Genomic DNA, 18,615 nt, shown 5'->3' on the forward strand with positions numbered 1-18,615 from the left:
CCTATCAACCGCTAGAAGACGTTTGTTCTAGTGGGAGAAGCTTGTCCTATCAACCGCTAGAAGACGTTTGTTCTAGTGGGAGAAGCTTGTCCTATCAAATCGCTAGAAGACGTTTGTTCTAGTGGGAGAAGCTTGTCCTATCAACCGCTAGAAGACGTTTGTTCTAGTGGGAGAAGCTTGTCCTATCAAATCGCTAGAAGACGTTCGTTCTAGTGGGAGAAGCTTGTCCTATCAACCGCTAGAAGACGTTTGTTCTAGTGGGAGAAGCTTGTCCTATCAACCGCTAGAAGACGTTTGTTCTAGTGGGAGAAGCTTGTCTATCAACCGCTAGAAGACGTTTGTTCTAGTGGGAAACACTGTCCTATCAACCGCTAGAAGACGTTTGTTCTAGTGGGAGAAGCTTGTCCTATCAAATCGCTAGAAGACGTTCGTTCTAGTGGGAGAAGCTTGTCCTATCAACCGCTAGAAGACGTTCGTTCTAGTGGGAGAAGCTTGTCCTATCAAATCGCTAGAAGACGTTCGTTCTAGTGGGAGAAGCTTGTCCTATCAAATCGCTAGTAGACGTTCGTTCTAGTGGGAGAAGCTTGTCCTATCAAATCGCTAGTAGACGTTCGTTCTAGTGGGAGAAGCTTGTCCTATCAACCGCTAGAAGACGTTTGTTCTAGTGGGAGAAGGCTCGACAGACAAGTAAACAGAAAACCTTTAAATTAAAAGTAGCCTAGTTAATACGAAGTGGAAAACGTATCCGACTGAAAATGAGTGCGTAACCGGTCGATTAGCCGCCAGACAGCGCTAGTGGAAAACACTGTTTACTATAACAGGCTGATTAGCCGCCAGACGGCGCTAGTGGAAAACACTGTTTACTATAACAGGCTGATTAGCCGCCAGACGGCGCTAGTGGAAAACACTGTTTACTATAACAGGCTGATTAGCCGCCAGACGGCGCTAGTGGGAAACAATGTTTAATATAACAGGCTGATTAGCCGCCAGACGGCGCTAGTGGGAAACACTGTTTAATATAACAGGCTGATTAGCCGCCAGACGGCGCTAGTGGAAAACACTGTTTTACATAACAGGCTGATTAATGCAACTTTTAGCAACATCTTCATGGTAATATAGTTGGTACCTACCTGTAGTGTGAGGAGGGGTGGGGGAGGAGGGAGAGGTCGGTGGGGAGCTGGCTCCTGAACCTAAAGACAGGAAGATAGACATCCGATCAGCCAGCCAGCCAGCCAGCCAGCCAGCCAGCCAGCCAGCCAGTCAGCCAGCCAGTCAGCCAGTCAGCCAGTCAGCCAGTCAGCCAGTCAGCCAGCCAGCCAGCCAGCCAGCCAGCCAGCCAGTCAGCCAGTCAGCCAGTCAGCCAGTCAGCATTGCATTGTAAACAGTGTTGCCATGTCGGTGTTGCCATGTCGGTGTTGCCATGTCGGTGTTGCCATGTCGGTGTTGCCATGTCGGTGTTGCCATGTCGGTGTTGCCATGTCGGTGTTGCCACGGTAAACAAAGCTGTTATGTCATCCATGTGTATGGACATTTTCTAATGACAGTTATATAGTACTATAGTTTAGGATTTTAATACTATCTAAGTCAGCGGTCTCTCCAACCTTGCCCCTGGAGAGATACCCTCCTGTAGGTTTTAACTCCAACCCTGTTCCTGGAGAGATACCCTCCTGTAGGTTTTAACTCCAACCCTGTTCCTGGAGAGATACCCTCCTGTAGGTTTTATCTCCAACCCTGTTCCTGGAGATACCCTCCTGTAGGTTTTAACTCCGACCCTGTTCCTGGAGAGATACCCTACAAACCTACAGGAGGGTTTCTCTCCAGGAACAGGGTTGGAGTTAAAACCTACAGGAGGGTCTCTCTCCAGGAACAGGGTTGGAGTTAAAACCTACAGGAGGGTAGCTCTCCAGGAACAGGGTTAGAGATAAAACCTACAGGAGGGTCTCTCTCCAGGAACAGGGTTGGAGTTAAAACCTACAGGAGGGTATCTCTCCAGGAACAGGGTTGGAGTTAAAACCTACAGGAGGGTAGCTCTTCAGGAACAGGGTTGGAGATAAAACCTACAGGAGGGTCTCTCTCCAGGAACAGGGTTGGAGTTAACCTATAGGAGGGTCTCTCTCCAGGAACAGGGTTGGAGTTAACCTATAGGAGGGTCTCTCTCCAGGAACAGGGTTGGAGTTAACCTATAGGAGGGTATCTCTCCAGGAACAGGGTTGGAGTTAACCTATAGGAGGGTATCTCTCCAGGAACAGGGTTGGAGTTAACCTATAGGAGGGTAGCTCTCCAGGAACAGGGTTGGAGTTAACCTATAGGAGGGTCTCTCTCCAGGAACAGGGTTGGAGTTAACCTATAGGAGGGTAGCTCTCCAGGAACAGGGTTGGAGTTAACCAATAGGAGGGTAGCTCTCCAGGAACAGGGTTGGGAGCCGAGCTTTGCTATGTTATTACCTTGCAGCCTCCACTAGAGCATGCTTTAGCCACATTGAAAAACACAGTTCACGTTTCAGTCTTAAAATAAAAAAGAGTAAATACATTTGTTTGAGCACTCGGCAGGAGTATATTAATGGTCTATTTAAACCATAGTGCTGATGACATACCAGAGTTGTTGTTGTCCTTCACAGAGAGATCCTCCTCGTTCTCATAGGCCGACTGTCTGGACTTCTACAAAACAAACAAACAAACATATTTCTATCAATGACAATTCTGCTACAAAATGATAATGAATCCTGTGTGTGTGAGGGATCTGCTTCTTTCCCTTTCAAGATGATTCCATACGTATCTAGATACATGGACTGGTACCATACAGGAACCATACGTATCTAGATATATGGACTGGTACCATACAGGAACCATACGTATCTAGACACATGGACTGGTACCATACAGGAACCATACGTATCTAGATACATGGACTGGTACCATACAGGAACCAGACATCTAGATACATGGACTGGTACCATACAGGAACCATACGTATCTAGACACATGGACTGGTACCATACAGGAACCATACGTATCCCAGATACATGGACTGGTACCATACAGGAACCACTACAGTATCTAGATACATGGACTGGTACCATACAGGAACCATACGTATCTAGATACATGGACTGGTACCATACAGGAACCATACGTATCTAGATACATGGACTGGTACCATACAGGAACCATACGTATCTAGATACATGGACTGGTACCATACAGGAACCATACGCATCTAGATACATGGACTGGTACCATACAGGAACCATACGACATCTAGATACATGGACTGGTACCATACAGGAACCATAATGTATCTAGATACATGGACTGGTACCATACAGGAACCATACGTATCTAGATACATGGACTGGTACCATACAGGAACCATACGTATCTAGATACATGGACTGGTACCATACAGGAACCATACGTATCTAGATACATGGACTGGTACCATACAGGAACCATACGTATCTAGATACATGGACTGGTACCATACAGGAACCATACGTATCTAGATACATGGACTGGTACCATACAGGAACCATACGTATCTAGATACATGGACTGGTACCATACAGGAACCATAATGTATCTAGATACATGGACTGGTACCATACAGGAACCATACGTATCTAGATACATGGACTGGTACCATACAGGAACCATACGTATCTAGATACATGGACTGGTACCATACAGGAACCATACGTATCTAGATACATGGACTGGTACCATACAGGAACCATACGTATCTAGATACATGGACTGGTACCATACTGAACCATACGTATCTAGATACATGGACTGGTACCATACAGGAACCATACTATCTAGATACATGGACTGGTACCATACAGGAACCATACGTATCTAGATACATGGACTGGTACCATACAGGAACCATACGTATCTAGATACATGGACTGGTACCATACAGGAACCATACGTATCTAGATACATGGACTGGTACCATACAGGAACCATACGTATCTAGATACATGGACTGGTACCATACAGGAACCATACGTATCTAGATACATGGACTGGTACCATACAGGAACCATACGTATCTAGATACATGGACTGGTACCATACAGGAACCATACGTATCTAGATACATGGACTGGTACCACACAGGAACCATACGTATCTAGACACATGGACTGGTACCATACAGGAACCATATGTATCTAGATACATGGACTGGTACCATACAGGAACCATACGTATCTAGATACATGGACTGGTACCACACAGGAACCATACGTATCTAGATACATGGACTGGTACCATACAGGAACCATACGTATCTAGATACATGGACTGGTACCATACAGGAACCATACGTATCTAGATACATGGACTGGTACCATACAGGAACCATACGTATCTAGATACATGGACTGGTACCATACAGGAACCATACGTATCTAGATACATGGACTGGTACCATACAGGAACCATACGTATCTAGATACATGGACTGGTACCATACAGGAACCATACGTATCTAGATATATGGACTGGTACCATACGTATCTAGATATATGGACTGGTACCATACAGGAACCATACGTATCTAGATACATGGACTGGTACCATACAGGAACCATACGTATCTAGATACATGGACTGGTACCATACAGGAACCATACGTATCTAGACACATGGACTGGTACCACACAGGAACCATACATACAGTTGAAACCAGAAGTTAATAAGGGAGACTAGACATCTACCCCCCCACTACCACTATCAGATTAGGGCCATAAGGGGGACATCTACCACCCCACTACCACTATCAGATTAGAGCCATAATGGAGACTAGACATCTACCACCCCACTACCACTATCAGATTAGAGCCATAAGGGAGACATCTACCCCCCCACTACCACTATCAGATTAGAGCCATAATGGAGACTGGACATCTACCCCCCCACTACCACTATCAGATTAGAGCCATAATGGAGAATAGACATCTACCACTATCAGATTAGAGCCATAATGTAGACATATACCCCCCCACTACCACTATCAGATTAGAGCCATAATGGAGACTGGACATCTACCCCCCCACTACCACTATCAGATTAGAGCCATAATGGAGACTAGACATTTACCACTATCAGATTAGAGCCATAAGGGAGACATTTTCCACTCCACTAACACTATCAGATTAGAGCCATAAGGGAGACATCTACCACCCCACTACCAGATTAGAGCCATAAGGGAGACATCTACCACCCCACTACCACTATCAGATTAGAGCCATAATGGAGACTAGACATCTACCCCCCCCCACTACCACTATCAGATTAGAGCCATAAGGGGGACATCTACCACCCCACTACCACTATCAGATTAGAGCCATAATGGAGACTGGACATCTACCACTATCAGATTAGAGCCATAATGGAGAATAGACATCTACCACCCCACTATCAGATCAGAGCCATAAGGGAGACATCTACCCCCCACTACAACTATCAGATTAGAGCCATAATGGAGACTAGACATCTACCACCCCACTACCACTATCAGATTAGAGCCATAAAGGAGACTAGACATCTACCACTATCAGATTAGAGCCATAAAGAGACTAGACATCTACCACCCCACTACCACTATCAGATTAGAGCCATAAGGGAGACATCTACCACCCCACTACCACTATCAGATTAGAGCCATAAGGGAGACATCTACCACCCCACTACCACTATCAGATTAGAGCCATAAGGGGGACATCTACCACCCCCACTACCACTATCAGATTAGAGCCATAATGGAGACTAGACATCTACCACCCCACTACCACTATCAGATTAGAGCCATAAAGGAGACTAGACATCTACCACTATCAGATTAGAGCCATAATGGAGACTAGACATCTACCACCCCACTACCACTATCAGATTAGAGCATAAGGGAGACATCTACCCCCCACTACCACTATCAGATTAGAGCCTTAATGGAGACTATACATATACCACTATCAGATTAGAGCCATAATGGAGACTAGACATAATGGAGACTAGACATACACCACCCCACTACCACTATCAGATTAGAGCCTTAATGGAGACTAGACATCTACCACTATCAGATTAGAGCCATAATGGAGACTAGGCATCTACCACCCCACTACCACTATCACATTAGAGCCCTAAAGGAGACTAGACATCTACCACCCCCACTATCAGATTAGAGTCCCATAGGGCGGCGCACAATTGGTCCAGTGTCGTCCGGGTTACGGTTTTGGCCTGGGTAGTCAGTCATTGTAAAATAAGAATTTGTTCTTAACTGACTTGCCTAGTTAAATGAAAAAAAAATTTGTTTATCTTCTCTCACGTCGGGCCATGCAGTGTGCCTTACAAAAATGATTGCTGTCCTCGTTATGAAATTTCAACTTTACCCTGTAAAAATGCCCATATACACTGACTGTTCAAAAGAAAACTACGAAAACTATTGCTGATAGTGAACCTGATCTAAATGAACATCTAATTGTAAGGCCCCCATCAAACTATTGCTGATAGTGAACCTGATCTAAATGAACATCTAATTGTAAGGCCCCATCAGCCAGATGAGAGTCGTCTCCCCGAGTTTACTTTTATTCTGGTAAAACACAATGTTCAACAGTGAACTGGCAATTCGTAAAATTAAGTGATTTTCTGACCAATGCATGTTACATTTTGATTGGTTTGGAGTCCACGGACCAATGCATGTTACATTTTGATTGCTTTGGAGTCCACGGACCAATGCATGATACATTTTGATTGCTTTGGAGTCCACGGACCAATGCATGTTACATTTTGATTGCTTTGGAGTCCACGGACCAATGCATGTTACATTTTGATTGCTTTGGAGTCCACGGACCAATGCATGTTACATTTTGATTGGTTTAGAGTCCACGGACCAATGCATGTTACATTTTGATTGGTTTAGAGTCCACGGACCAATGCATGTTACATTTTGATTGGTTTGGAGTCCACGGACCAATGCATGTTACATTTTGATTGCTTTGGAGTCCACGGACCAATGCATGTTACATTTTGATTGCTTTGGAGTCCACGGACCAATGCATGTTACATTTTGATTGCTTTGGAGTCCACGGACCAATGCATTTTACATTTTGATTGCTTTGGAGTCCACGGACCAATGCACGTTACATTTTGATTGGTTTGGAGTCCACGGACCAATGCACGTTACATTTTGATTGGTTTGGAGTCCACGGACCAATGCACGTTACATTTTGATTGGTTTGGAGTCCACGGACCAATGCATGTTACATTTTGATTGGTTTGGAGTCCACGGACCAATGCATGTTACATTTTGATTGGTTTGGAGTCCACGGACCAATGCATGTTACATTTTGATTGGTTTGGAGCCCACGGACCAATGCACGTTACATTTTGATTGGTTTGGAGTCCACGGACCAATGCACGTTACATTTTGATTGGTTTGGAGTCCACGGACCAATGCATGTTACATTTTGATTGGTTTGGAGTCCACGGACCAATGCACGTTACATTTTGATTGGTTTGGAGTCCACGGACCAATGCATTCTTACATTTTGATTGGTTTGGAGTCCAATTGATTCCAATGCACGTTACATTTTGATTGGTTTGGAGTCCACGGACCAATGCACGTTACATTTTGATTGGTTTGGAGTCCACGGACCAATGCATTTACATTTTGATTGGTTTGGAGTCCACGGACCAATGCATGTTACATTTTGATTGGTTTGGAGTCATTCTTGGAAAAAAAGCCAATGCATTCTTGGGGGAAAAAAGCACCCATTGGTTTGGAGCCCCAATGCACGTCATTCTTGGGGTTTGGAATTCGGGGGAAAAAGCACGTTACATTTTGATTGGTTTGGGGGACCAATGCACGTTACATTTTGATTGGTTTGGAGTCCAAGGACCAATTGTCATTCTTGGGGAAAAAGCACCCAATTGTCATTCTTGGGGGGAAAAAGCACCCAATTGTCATTCTTGGGGAAAAAGCATTTTGATTGGTTTGGAGTCCAATTGTCATTCTTGGACCAATGCACCCATTTTGATTGGTTTGGAGTCCACGGACCAATGCACGTCATTTTGATTGGTTTGGAGTCCACGGACCAATGCATTCTTACATTTTGATTGGTTTGGAGGGAAAAATGCATGTTACATTTTGATTGGTTTGGGGAAAAAAGAGTCACGGACCAATGCACCCAATGTTACATTTTGATTGGTTTGGAAAAACGGACCAATGCATGTCATTTTGATTGGTTTGGAAAAAATGTCCACGGACCAATGCATGTCATTTTGATTGGTTTGGAGTCCAAAGGACCAATGCATGTTACATTTTGATTGGTATGGAGCCTTGGACCAATGCACATTCTTGGGGGACCCAATGCATGTCATTTTTGATTGGTTTGGAGTCCACGGGGGAAAAAGCCAATTGTCATTCTTGGGGGAAAAAAGCATTTTCATTCTTGGGGAAAAACGCACCAATTGTCATTCTTGAAAAAGCACCCAATTGTCATTCTTGGGGGAAAAAAGCACCCAATTGTCATTCTTGGGGGAAAAAGGACCAATTGTCATTCTTGGGGGAAAAAGCACCCAATTGGTTCTTGGAGTCCACGGAACCAATGCATTCTGGGGAAAAAGCACCCAATTGTCATTCTTGGGGAAAAAAGCACCCAATTGTCATTCTTGGAAAAAAGCACCAATTGTCATTCTTGGGGAAAAAGCACCCAATTGTCATTCTTGGGGAAAAAGCACCCAATTGTCATTCTTGGGGAAAAAGCCCAATTGTCATTCTTGGGGGAAAAAGCACCCAATTGTCATTCTTGGGGAAAAAAAGCACCCAATTGGTTCTTGGGGGAAAAAGCACCCAATTGTCATTCTTGGGGGAAAAAGCACCCAATTGTCATTCTTGGGGGAAAAAGCACCCAATTGTCATTCTTGGGGAAAAAGGAAAAAGCACCCAATTGTCATTCTTGGGGGAAAAGCACCCAATTGTCATTCTTGGGGAAAAATGCACCCAATTGTCATTCTTTGGGGAAAAAAGCACCCAATTGTCATTCTTGGAGAAAAAGCACCCAATTGTCATTCTTGGGGGAAAAAGCATTTGTCATTCTTGGAAAAAAAGCACCCAATTGTCATTCTTGGGGGAAAAAGCACCCAATTGTCATTCTTGGGGGAAAAAGCACCCAATTGTCATTCTTGGGGTCATTCTTGAAAAAAGCACCCAATTGTCATTCTTGGGGGAAAAAGCACCCAATTGTCATTCTTGGGGGAAAAAGCACCCAATTGTCATTCTTGGGGGAAAAAGCACCCAATTGTCATTCTTGGGGGAAAAAGCACCCAATTGTCATTCTTGGGGGAAAAAGCACCCAATTGTCATTCTTGGGGAAAAAAGCACCCAATTGTCATTCTTGGGGAAAAAGCATTCTTGGGGAAAAAGCCCCAATTGTCATTCTTGGGGAAAAAAGCACCCAATTGTCATTCTTGGGGAAAAAAGCACCCAATTGTCATTCTTGGGGAAAAAAAGCACCCAATTGTCATTCTTGGGGGAAAAAGCACCCAATTGTCATTCTTGGGGAAAAAAAGCACCCAATTGTCATTCTTGGGGAAAAAAAGCACCCAATTGTCATTCTTGGGGAAAAAAGCACCCAATTGTCATTCTTGGGGGAAAAAGCACCCAATTGTCATTCTTGGGGGAAAAAGCACCCAATTGTCATTCTTGGGGAAAAAGCACCCAATTGTCATTCTTGGGGGAAAAAGCACCCAATTGTCATTCTTGGGGAAAAAAGCACCCAATTGTCATTCTTGGGGAAAAAGCACCCAATTGTCATTCTTGGGGGAAAAAGCACCCAATTGTCATTCTTGGGGGAAAAAGCACCCAATTGTCATTCTTGGGGGAAAAAGCACCCAATTGTCATTCTTGGGGGAAAAAAAAGCACCCAATTGTCATTCTTGGGGCACCCAATTGTCATTCTTGGGGAAAAAAGCACCCATTCTTGGGGAAAAAGCACCCAATTGTCATTCTTGGGGAAAAAGCACCCAATTGTCATTCTTGGGGAAAAAGCACCCAATTGTCATTCTTGGGGGAAAAAGCACCCAATTGTCATTCTTGGGGGAAAAAGCAATTGTCATTCTTGGGGGAAAAAAGCAATTGTCATTCTTGGGGAAAAAGCACCCAATTGTCATTCTTGGGGAAAAAGCTTGGTCATTCTTGGGAAAAAGCACCCAATTGTCATTCTTGGGGGAAAAAGCACCCAATTGTCATTCTTGGGGGAAAAAGCACCCAATTGTCATTCTTGGGGGAAAAAGCACCCAATTGTCATTCTTGGGGAAAAAAAGCACCCAATTGTCATTCTTGGGGAAAAAAGCACCCAATTGTCATTCTTGGGGGAAAAAGCACCCAATTGTCATTCTTGGGGGAAAAAGCACCCAATTGTCATTCTTGGGGGAAAAAGCACCCAATTGTCATTCTTGGGGGAAAAAGCACCCAATTGTCATTCTTGGGGGAAAAAGCACCCAATTGTCATTCTTGGGGGAAAAAGCACCCAATTGTCATTCTTGGGGGAAAAAGCACCCAATTGTCATTCTTGGGGAAAAAAGCACCCAATTGTCATTCTTGGGGGAAAAAGCACCCTTGGGGGAAAAAAGCACCCATTGTCATTCTTGGGGAAAAAAAGCACCCAATTGTCATTCTTGGGGAAAAAAGCACCCAATTGTCATTCTTGGGGGAAAAAGCACCCAATTGTCATTCTTGGGGGAAAAAGCACCCAATTGTCATTCTTGGGGGAAAAAGCACCCAATTGTCATTCTTGGGGGAAAAAGTACTTGTCATTTTGGGGGAAAAAGCACCCAATTGTCATTCTTGGGGAAAAAGCACCCAATTGTCTTGGACAGGAAAATTGTCAATTTTGAATCTTAGGGGGAAAAAGGTCAATTCATTCAAAAAGCACTTATCATTCTTGAGAACATCCCTGGTCATCCCTACTGCCTTGATCTGGTAGAATCAAAACACAAATGTCATTTTTTTGTCATTTAAAAGTGTCATGGAGAGTACCCCAATTGTCATTCTTGGAATCCATTAATTGAAAAATCAAGAAAATCCTTTGCCTAATTTATTTTTTTCTATTTGAAAAAGTTAAAAGTACTTTGGTTTTAAATTTTGAAAAGAAATAAAGTTTACTTTCAAGAAAATCTAAAAGGATTTTCTTGATTTTAAATGTATGTCTATCAAAAGTAAAAGTAAAGTATAAATAAATAGTATTTTTTTTGATAAGTGTGTGAATTAGACCATTTTCCTGTCCTGCTAAGCATTCAAAATGTAACAAGTACTTTTGGGTGTCAGGGGAAAATGTATCGAGTTAAAAGTACATTATTTTCTTTAGGAATGTAGTGAAGTAAATGTAAATATAAATAGTAAAGTACAAATAACCCCAAAAACAACAACAGTTCTTTAAAGTATTACTTAAAGTACTTTATACCGCTGATCGTTGCATCCCTAGAGTCTGTGACGGTGTGTCCGTGACGGTGTGTCCGTGACGGTGTGTCCGTGACGGTGTGCCCGAGTCCGTGACGGTGTGCCCGAGTCCGTGACGGTGTGCCCGAGTCTGTGACGGTGTGCCCGAGTCTGACGGTGTTCTCTACCTTTCTAGCCAGTATCTTCCTCCTCCTCTTCTCCTCCTCTGAGCCGTGGTGGGACTGAGCTCTGGTCAGCCTCCTGTGCTGCTGGTTCTGAGGAGATGATCAAACACCAATCAATCCATCAATCGCTTGTTCCTTTCTTCCATCCATCCCTCCATCCATCCCATCCATCCATCCATCCATCCATCCATTCCATCCATCCAGCCATCCATCCACCAGCCATCCATCCACCCATCCCATCCACCATCCATCCATCCCATCCATCCATCCCAGCCAGCCAGCCATCCATCCAACCATCCATCCATCCCATCCATCCCATCTGGCCATCCATCCAACCCATCCATCCATCCATCTCCAGTCTGCCAGCCATCCATCCATCCCATCCATCCCATCCATCCCATCCAGCCATCCATCCATCCCAGCCATCCATCCATCCCAGCCAACCATCCATCCATCTGTCTCCAGTCTGGCTCCAGCCATCCATCCATCCCAGCCAGCCAGCCATCCATCCATCCAGGAATCCATCCATCCATCCATCCCAGTCTGGCTCCAGGAAACCATCCATCCATCTGTCCATCCAGTCTGGCCATCCATCCATCCATCCATCCCATCCAGCCATCCCAGCTTTTCTGGCTCCAGGAAACTATCCATCTGATCTGTCTCCAGTCTGGCTCCAGGAAACTATCCATCTGATCTGTCTCCAGTCTGTCTCCAGGAAACTATCCATCTGATCTGTCTCCAGTCTGTCTCCAGGAAACTATCCATCTGATCTGTCTCCAGTCTGGCTCCAGGAAACTATCCATCTGATCTGTCTCCAGTCTGTCTCCAGGAAACTATCCATCTGATCTGTCTCCAGTCTGTCTCCAGGAAACTATCCATCTGATCTGTCTCCAGTCTGTCTCCAGTCTGTCTGTCAGTCTGGCTCCAGGAAACTATCCATCTGATCTGTCTCCAGTCTGGCTCCAGGAAACTATCCATCTGATCTGTCTCCAGTCTGGCTCCAGGAAACTATCCATCTGATCTGTCTCCAGTCTGTCTCCAGGAAACTATCCATCTGATCTGTCTCCAGTCTGTCTCCAGTCTGTCTCCAGTCTGGCTCCAGGAAACTATCCATCTGATCTGTCTCCAGTCTGTCTCCAGGAAACTATCCATCTTATCTGTCTCCAGTCTGTCTCCAGTCTGTCTCCAGTCTGTCTCCAGGAAACTATCCATCTGATCTGTCTCCAGTCTGTCTCCAGTCTGGCTCCAGTCTGTCTCCATCTGGCTCCAGTCTGGCTCCAGTCTGTCTCCAGTCAGTCTGGCTCCAGGGCTATCCATCTGAGTCTGTCTCCAGTCTGGCTCCAGGAAACTATCCATCTGATCTGTCTCCAGTCTGGCTCCAGGAAACTGTCCATCTGATCTGTCTCCAGTCTGGCTCCAGGAAACTATCCATCTGATCTGTCTCCAGTCTGTCTCCAGGAAACTGTCCATCTGATCTGTCTCCAGTCTGTCTCCAGTCTGTCTCCAGTCTGGCTCCAAAACTATCCATCTGATCTGTCTCCAGTCTGTCTCCAGGAAACTATCCATCTGATCTGTCTCCAGTCTGTCTCCAGGAAACTATCCATCTGATCTGTCTCCAGTCTGTCTCCAGGAAACTATCCATCTGATCTGTCTCCAGTCTGTCTCCAGGAAACTGTAAGGGGTAAATATACCAACCGTTTTCTGCTCTTCTTGAAGTCGCTTTTCCATGCACTCTTTGGCGGTTTTCAAGGAGTCTCTTAATTTGGTGGGGATCTTGAACTGGAGTTTCTCTGAGTGAAACAGCAGCACATCGCTGAACAGCCTACCAGGACAGAGAGTGGAAAGAGAGAGAGAGACAGAGAGAGAGACAGAGAGAGAGAGAGACAGAAAGAGAGAAAGAAAGAGAGAGAGACAGAGAGGGAGAGAGACACTTCATTATTGACCGTTTTCAAAGATAGGTAACGTGCAGCACTTAAAAAGTGAATGAAGTGACGACTTCTTCAGTGGTCGGCTATGGTGCGATCTTCTCACGGATGGGTTGTTGAAATGTACTCTACTCACGGTGTCTGCAGCAGTTGTGCAACAGTGGGCATCCCAGTCTTACAGGCATCTGTGGACAGGATGGACTGCAGCACAGACACTACGGAGAGAGGAGAGGTCAGGGACAACATCAGGAGAGAGGACAGGGAAACGTCAGGAGAGATGAGAGGACAACATCGGGAGAGATGAGAGGACAACATCGGGAGAGATGAGGAAAGGGAAACGGTGTATAACAGCCCCAAACGCCAGGAGAGAGGGCAGGGAAACGCCAGGAGAGAGGGCAGGGAAACGCCAGGAGAGAGGGCAGGGAAACGCCAGGAGAGAGGGCAGGGAAACGCCAGGAGAGAGGGCAGGGAAACGCCAGGAGAGAGGGCAGGGAAACGCCAGGAGAGAGGGCAGGGAAACGCCAGGAGAGAGGGCAGGGAAACGTCAGGAGAGAGGGCAGGGAAACGTCAGGAGAGAGGACAGGGAAACGTCAGGAGAGAGGACAGGGAAACGTCAGGAGAGAGGACAGGGAAACGTCAGGAGAGAGGACAGGGAAACGTCAGGAGAGAGGACAGGGAAACGTCAGGAGAGAGGACAGGGAAACGTCAGGAGAGAGGACAGGGAAACGTATAGGAGAGAGAACAGGGGAAACGCCAGGAGAGAGGACAGGGGAAACGTATAGGAGAGAGGACAGGGGAAACGTATAGGAGAGAGGACAGGGAAACGTCAGGAGAGAGGACAGGGGAAACGTATAGGAGAGAGGACAGGGGAAACGTATAGGAGAGAGGACAGGGGAAACGTATAGGAGAGAGGACAGGGGAAACGTATAGGAGAGAGGACAGGGGAAACGTATAGGAGAGAGGACAGGGGAAACGTATAGGAGAGAGGACAGGGGAAACGTCAGGAGAGAGGACAGGGGAAACGTCAGGAGAGAGAGACAGGGGAAAGAGAGGACAGGGAAACGCCAGGAGAGAGGGCAGGGGAAACGTCAGGAGAGAGGACAGGGAAACGTTAGGAGAGAGGACAGGGAAACAGGGAAACGCCAGGAGAGAGGGCAGGGGAAACAGGGAAACGCCAGGAGAGAGGACAGGAGGAAACGTATAGGAGAGAGGGCAGGGAAACAGGGAAACGTAGGAGAGAGGACAGGGGAAACGTCAGGAGAGAGGGCAGGGAAACGTAGGAGAGAGGGCAGGGAAACGTCAGGAGAGAGGACAGGGGAAACGTCAGGAGAGAGGGCAGGGAAACGTCAGGAGGAGGGCAGGGAGGGAGGACAGGGGGGAAACGTCAGGAGAGAGGGCAGGGAAACGCCAGGAGAGAGGGCAGGGAAACGCCAGGAGAGAGGGCAGGGAAACGTCAGGAGAGAGGGCAGGGAAACGTCAGGAGAGAGGGCAGGGAAACGTCAGGAGAGAGGGCAGGGAAACGTCAGGAGAGAGGGCAGGGAAACGTCAGGAGAGAGGGCAGGGAAACGTCAGGAGAGAGGGCAGGGAAACGTCAGGAGAGAGGGCAGGGAAACGTCAGGAGAGAGGGCAGGGAAGAGAGGGCAGGGAGAGAGGGGGCAGGGAAACGTCAGGAGAGAGGGCAGGGAAACGCGTCAGGAGAGGGCAGGGAAACGCCAGGAGAGAGGGCAGGGAAACGCCAGGAGAGAGGGCAGGGAAAGAGGGCAGGGAAACGGGAGAGAGGGCAGGGAAACGTCAGGAGAGAGGGCAGGAGAAGGGAAACGTCAGGAGAGAGGGCAGGGAAACGTCAGGAGAGAGGGCAGGGAAACGTCAGGAGAGAGGGCAGGGAAACGCCAGGAGAGAGGGCAGCAGGGGAAACGCCAGGAGAGAGGGGAGAGAGGGCAGGGGAAACGCCAGGAGAGAGGGCAGGGAAACGTCAGGGTCATGTTCATTAGGAGGAAAATGCAAGAACTTACACAGGCAGCACCAGTCAAAAGACTGCATAGTGGAAACAGATCAGAATTGTGCTAGTAGTGTAGGTATCTACCCACTGAGGTGTAAGTCATCTGGTGTGGTACCCACTGAGGTGTAAGTCACAGCAGGGTACTGGTGTGGTACCTACCCACTGAGGTGTAAGTCACAGCAGGGTACTGGTGTGGTACCTACCCACTGAGGTGTAAGTCACAGCAGGGTACTGGTGTGGTACCTACCCACTGAGGTGTAAGTCACAGCAGGGTACTGGTGTGGTACCTACCCACTGAGGTGTAAGTCACAGCAGGGTACTGGTCGACAGGCACAGCATCAGGAGGTCTTCCGTACGTCATTTCATACAGTAAGTGTCCAAACGAGTATACGTCTATACTCTCTGTCGTCTGAAAGGGTGAACAGAAACAAGACATCAGGGTTAGACATCAGGGTTAGACATCAGGGTTATCAGAAACTAGACATCAGGGTTAGACATCAGGGTTAGACATCAGGGTTAGACATCAGGGTTAACAGAAACTAGACCTCAGGGTTAACAGAAACTAGACATCAGGGTTAACAGAAACAAGACATCAGGGTTAACAGAAACTAGACCTCAGGGTTAACAGAAACTAGACCTCAGGGTTAACAGAAACTAGACATCAGGGTTAGACATCAGGGTTAGACATCAGGGTTAACAGAAACTAGACATCAGGGTTAACAGAAACTAGACATCAGGGTTAGACATCAGGGTTAACAGAAACTAGACATCAGGGTTAGACATCAGGGTTAACAGAAACTAGACATCAGGGTTAGACATCAGGGTTAACAGAAACAAGACATCAGGGTTAGACATCAGGGTTAACAGAAACTAGACATCAGGGTTAGACATCAGGGTTAACAGAAACTAGACATCAGGGTTAACAGAAACAAGACATCAGGGTTAGACATCAGGGTTAACAGAAACAAGACATCAGGGTTAACAGAAACAAGACATCAGGGTTAGACATCAGGGTTAACAGAAACAAGACATCAGGGTTAGACATCAGGGTTAACAGAAACAAGACATCAGGGTTAACAGAAACAAGACATCAGGGTTAGACATTGTCTGCACCCCAAAGTCCTAGCGGCTCTGCTCAAAAGTAGTGCACTATGTAGTGAGTAGGGCGCTCATTGGGAAGGGAGCTAGTTGGGCAGGGAGCAGGGTGCTAGTTGGGCAGGGTGCTAGTTGGGCAGGGTGCTAGTTGGGCAGGGTGCTAGTTGGGCAGGGTGCTAGTTGGGCAGGGTGCTAGTTGGGCAGGGAGCAGGGTGCTAGTTGGGCAGGGAGCTAATTGGGCAGGGTGCTAGTTGGGCAGGGTGCAGGGAGCTAGTTGGGCAGGGTGCTAGTTGGGCAGGGAGCTAGTTGGGCAGGGAGCTAGTTGGGCAGGGAGCTAATTGGGCAGGGAGCTAATTGGGCAGGGAGCTAGTTGGGCAGGGAGCTAATTGGGCAGGGAGCTAGTTGGGCAGGGTGCTAGTTGGGCAGGGAGTAGGGTGCTAGTTGGGCAGGGAGCTAATTGGGCAGGGTGCTAGTTGGGCAGGGAGTAGGGTACTAGTTGGGTAGGGAGCAGGGTGCTAGTTGGGCAGGGAGCAGGGTGCTATTTGGGCAGGGAGCAGGGTGCTAGTTGGGTAGGGGAGCAGGGTGCTAGTTGGGCAGGGTGCTAGTTGGGCAGGGTGCTAGTTGGGCAGGGTGCTAGTTGGGCAGGGTGCTAGTTGGGCAGGGTGCTAGTTGGGCAGGGTGCTAGTTGGGCAGGGTGCTAGTTGGGCAGGGTGCTAGTTGGGCAGGGTGCTAGTTGGGCAGGGTGCTAGTTGGGCAGGGTGCTAGTTGGGCAGGGAGCCAAGGGAGGCCAAGGAGGCCGTACCAGGGCAGGCCCGGGAGGCCGTACCAAGCCGTGGGCAGGCCCGGCAGGCCTAGTTGGGCAGGCCCGGCAGGCCGTGCCAAGCCGTGGGCAGGCCCGGCAGGCCGTACCAGGGCAGGCCGTAGGGCAGGCCCGGCAGGCCGTGCCACGTTGGGAGGCCGTACCAAGGAGGCCCGGCAGACCGTACCAGGGCAGGCCCAGGAGGCCGTACCAGGGCAGGCCCAGGAGGCCGTAGGGCAGGCCCAGGAGGCCGTACCAGGGCAGGCCCAGGAGGCCGTACCAGGGCAGGCCCAGGAGGCCGTACCAAAAGGCCGCCAAAAGGCCCAGGAGGCCGTACCAGGGCAGGCCCAGGAGGCTGTTCTCTATGTCCAGTACTTACGTTGATTTTCCTGAACTGTGTGATGTAGGGCCGGTAGTACGGGGCAGGCCCAGGAGGCCGTACCAGGGCAGGCCCAGGAGGCCGTACCAGGGCAGGCCCAGGAGGCCGTACCAAAAGGCCGTACCAAAAGGCCCAGGAGGCCGTACCAGGGCAGGCCCAGGAGGCTGTTCTCTATGTCCAGTACTTACGTTGATTTTCCTGAACTGTGTGATGTAGGGCCGGTAGTACGAGGGCAGGCCCAGGAGGCCGTACCAGGGCAGGCCCAGGAGGCCGTACCAGGGCAGGCCCAGGAGGCCGTACCAAAAGGCCGTACCAAAAGGCCCAGGAGGCCGTACCAGGGCAGGCCCAGGAGGCTGTTCTCTATGTCCAGTACTTACGTTGATTTTCCTGAACTGTGTGATGTAGGGCCGGTAGTACGAGGGCAGGCCCAGGAGGCCGTACCAGGGCAGGCCCAGGAGGCCGTACCAGGGCAGGCCCAGGAGGCCGTACCAAAAGGCTGTACCAAAAGGCCCAGGAGGCCGTACCAGGGCAGGCCCAGGAGGCTGTTCTCTATGTCCAGTACTTACGTTGATTTTCCTGAACTGTGTGATGTAGGGCCGGTAGTACGAGGGCAGGCCCAGGAGGCTGTTCTCTATGTCCAGTACTTTACACGTGTTGTCTTCTATCACTATGTTAGAGGCATGGAGGTGACCGTACGGAAAACCTTTGTCATGGAGGAACCTCAGAACCTGACGGGAAAGAAACTAGAGTTTAGGATGGTTTCACTCTGAACAGTGACATGTAGC

At 48.0% G+C, this 18,615-nt stretch overlaps 1 protein-coding gene across 6 annotated transcripts in view; it reads right to left on the bottom strand.

Annotated features, from left to right (window-relative positions):
• The window catches only part of pxk (PX domain containing serine/threonine kinase), a 65,643-nt gene that overhangs the window by 12,036 nt on the left and 34,992 nt on the right, over nt 1-18,615 (bottom strand). For 5 of the 6 annotated variants that reach the window (XM_052474343.1, XM_052474342.1, XM_052474341.1 and 2 more), the window contains 7 exons: nt 18,397-18,558; nt 15,849-15,966; nt 13,695-13,773; nt 13,329-13,455; nt 11,637-11,723; nt 2,594-2,657; nt 659-1,190 (listed from right to left, as the gene is read on the bottom strand). In XM_052474343.1, the coding sequence (XP_052330303.1) occupies nt 1,066-1,190; nt 2,594-2,657; nt 11,637-11,723; nt 13,329-13,455; nt 13,695-13,773; nt 15,849-15,966; nt 18,397-18,558 (762 nt within the window). In that variant the 3' untranslated portion in view covers nt 659-1,065. Of the gene's footprint in view, nt 1-658; nt 1,191-2,593; nt 2,658-11,636; nt 11,724-13,328; nt 13,456-13,694; nt 13,774-15,848; nt 15,967-18,396; nt 18,559-18,615 lie in introns of those variants that run through there. The other variant, XM_052474345.1, reaches the window with a different exon arrangement.

This window comes from Oncorhynchus keta, chromosome 21 (genome assembly GCF_023373465.1).
Source record: "Oncorhynchus keta strain PuntledgeMale-10-30-2019 chromosome 21, Oket_V2, whole genome shotgun sequence".
In the NCBI taxonomy this organism is placed as follows: domain Eukaryota; kingdom Metazoa; phylum Chordata; class Actinopteri; order Salmoniformes; family Salmonidae; genus Oncorhynchus; species Oncorhynchus keta.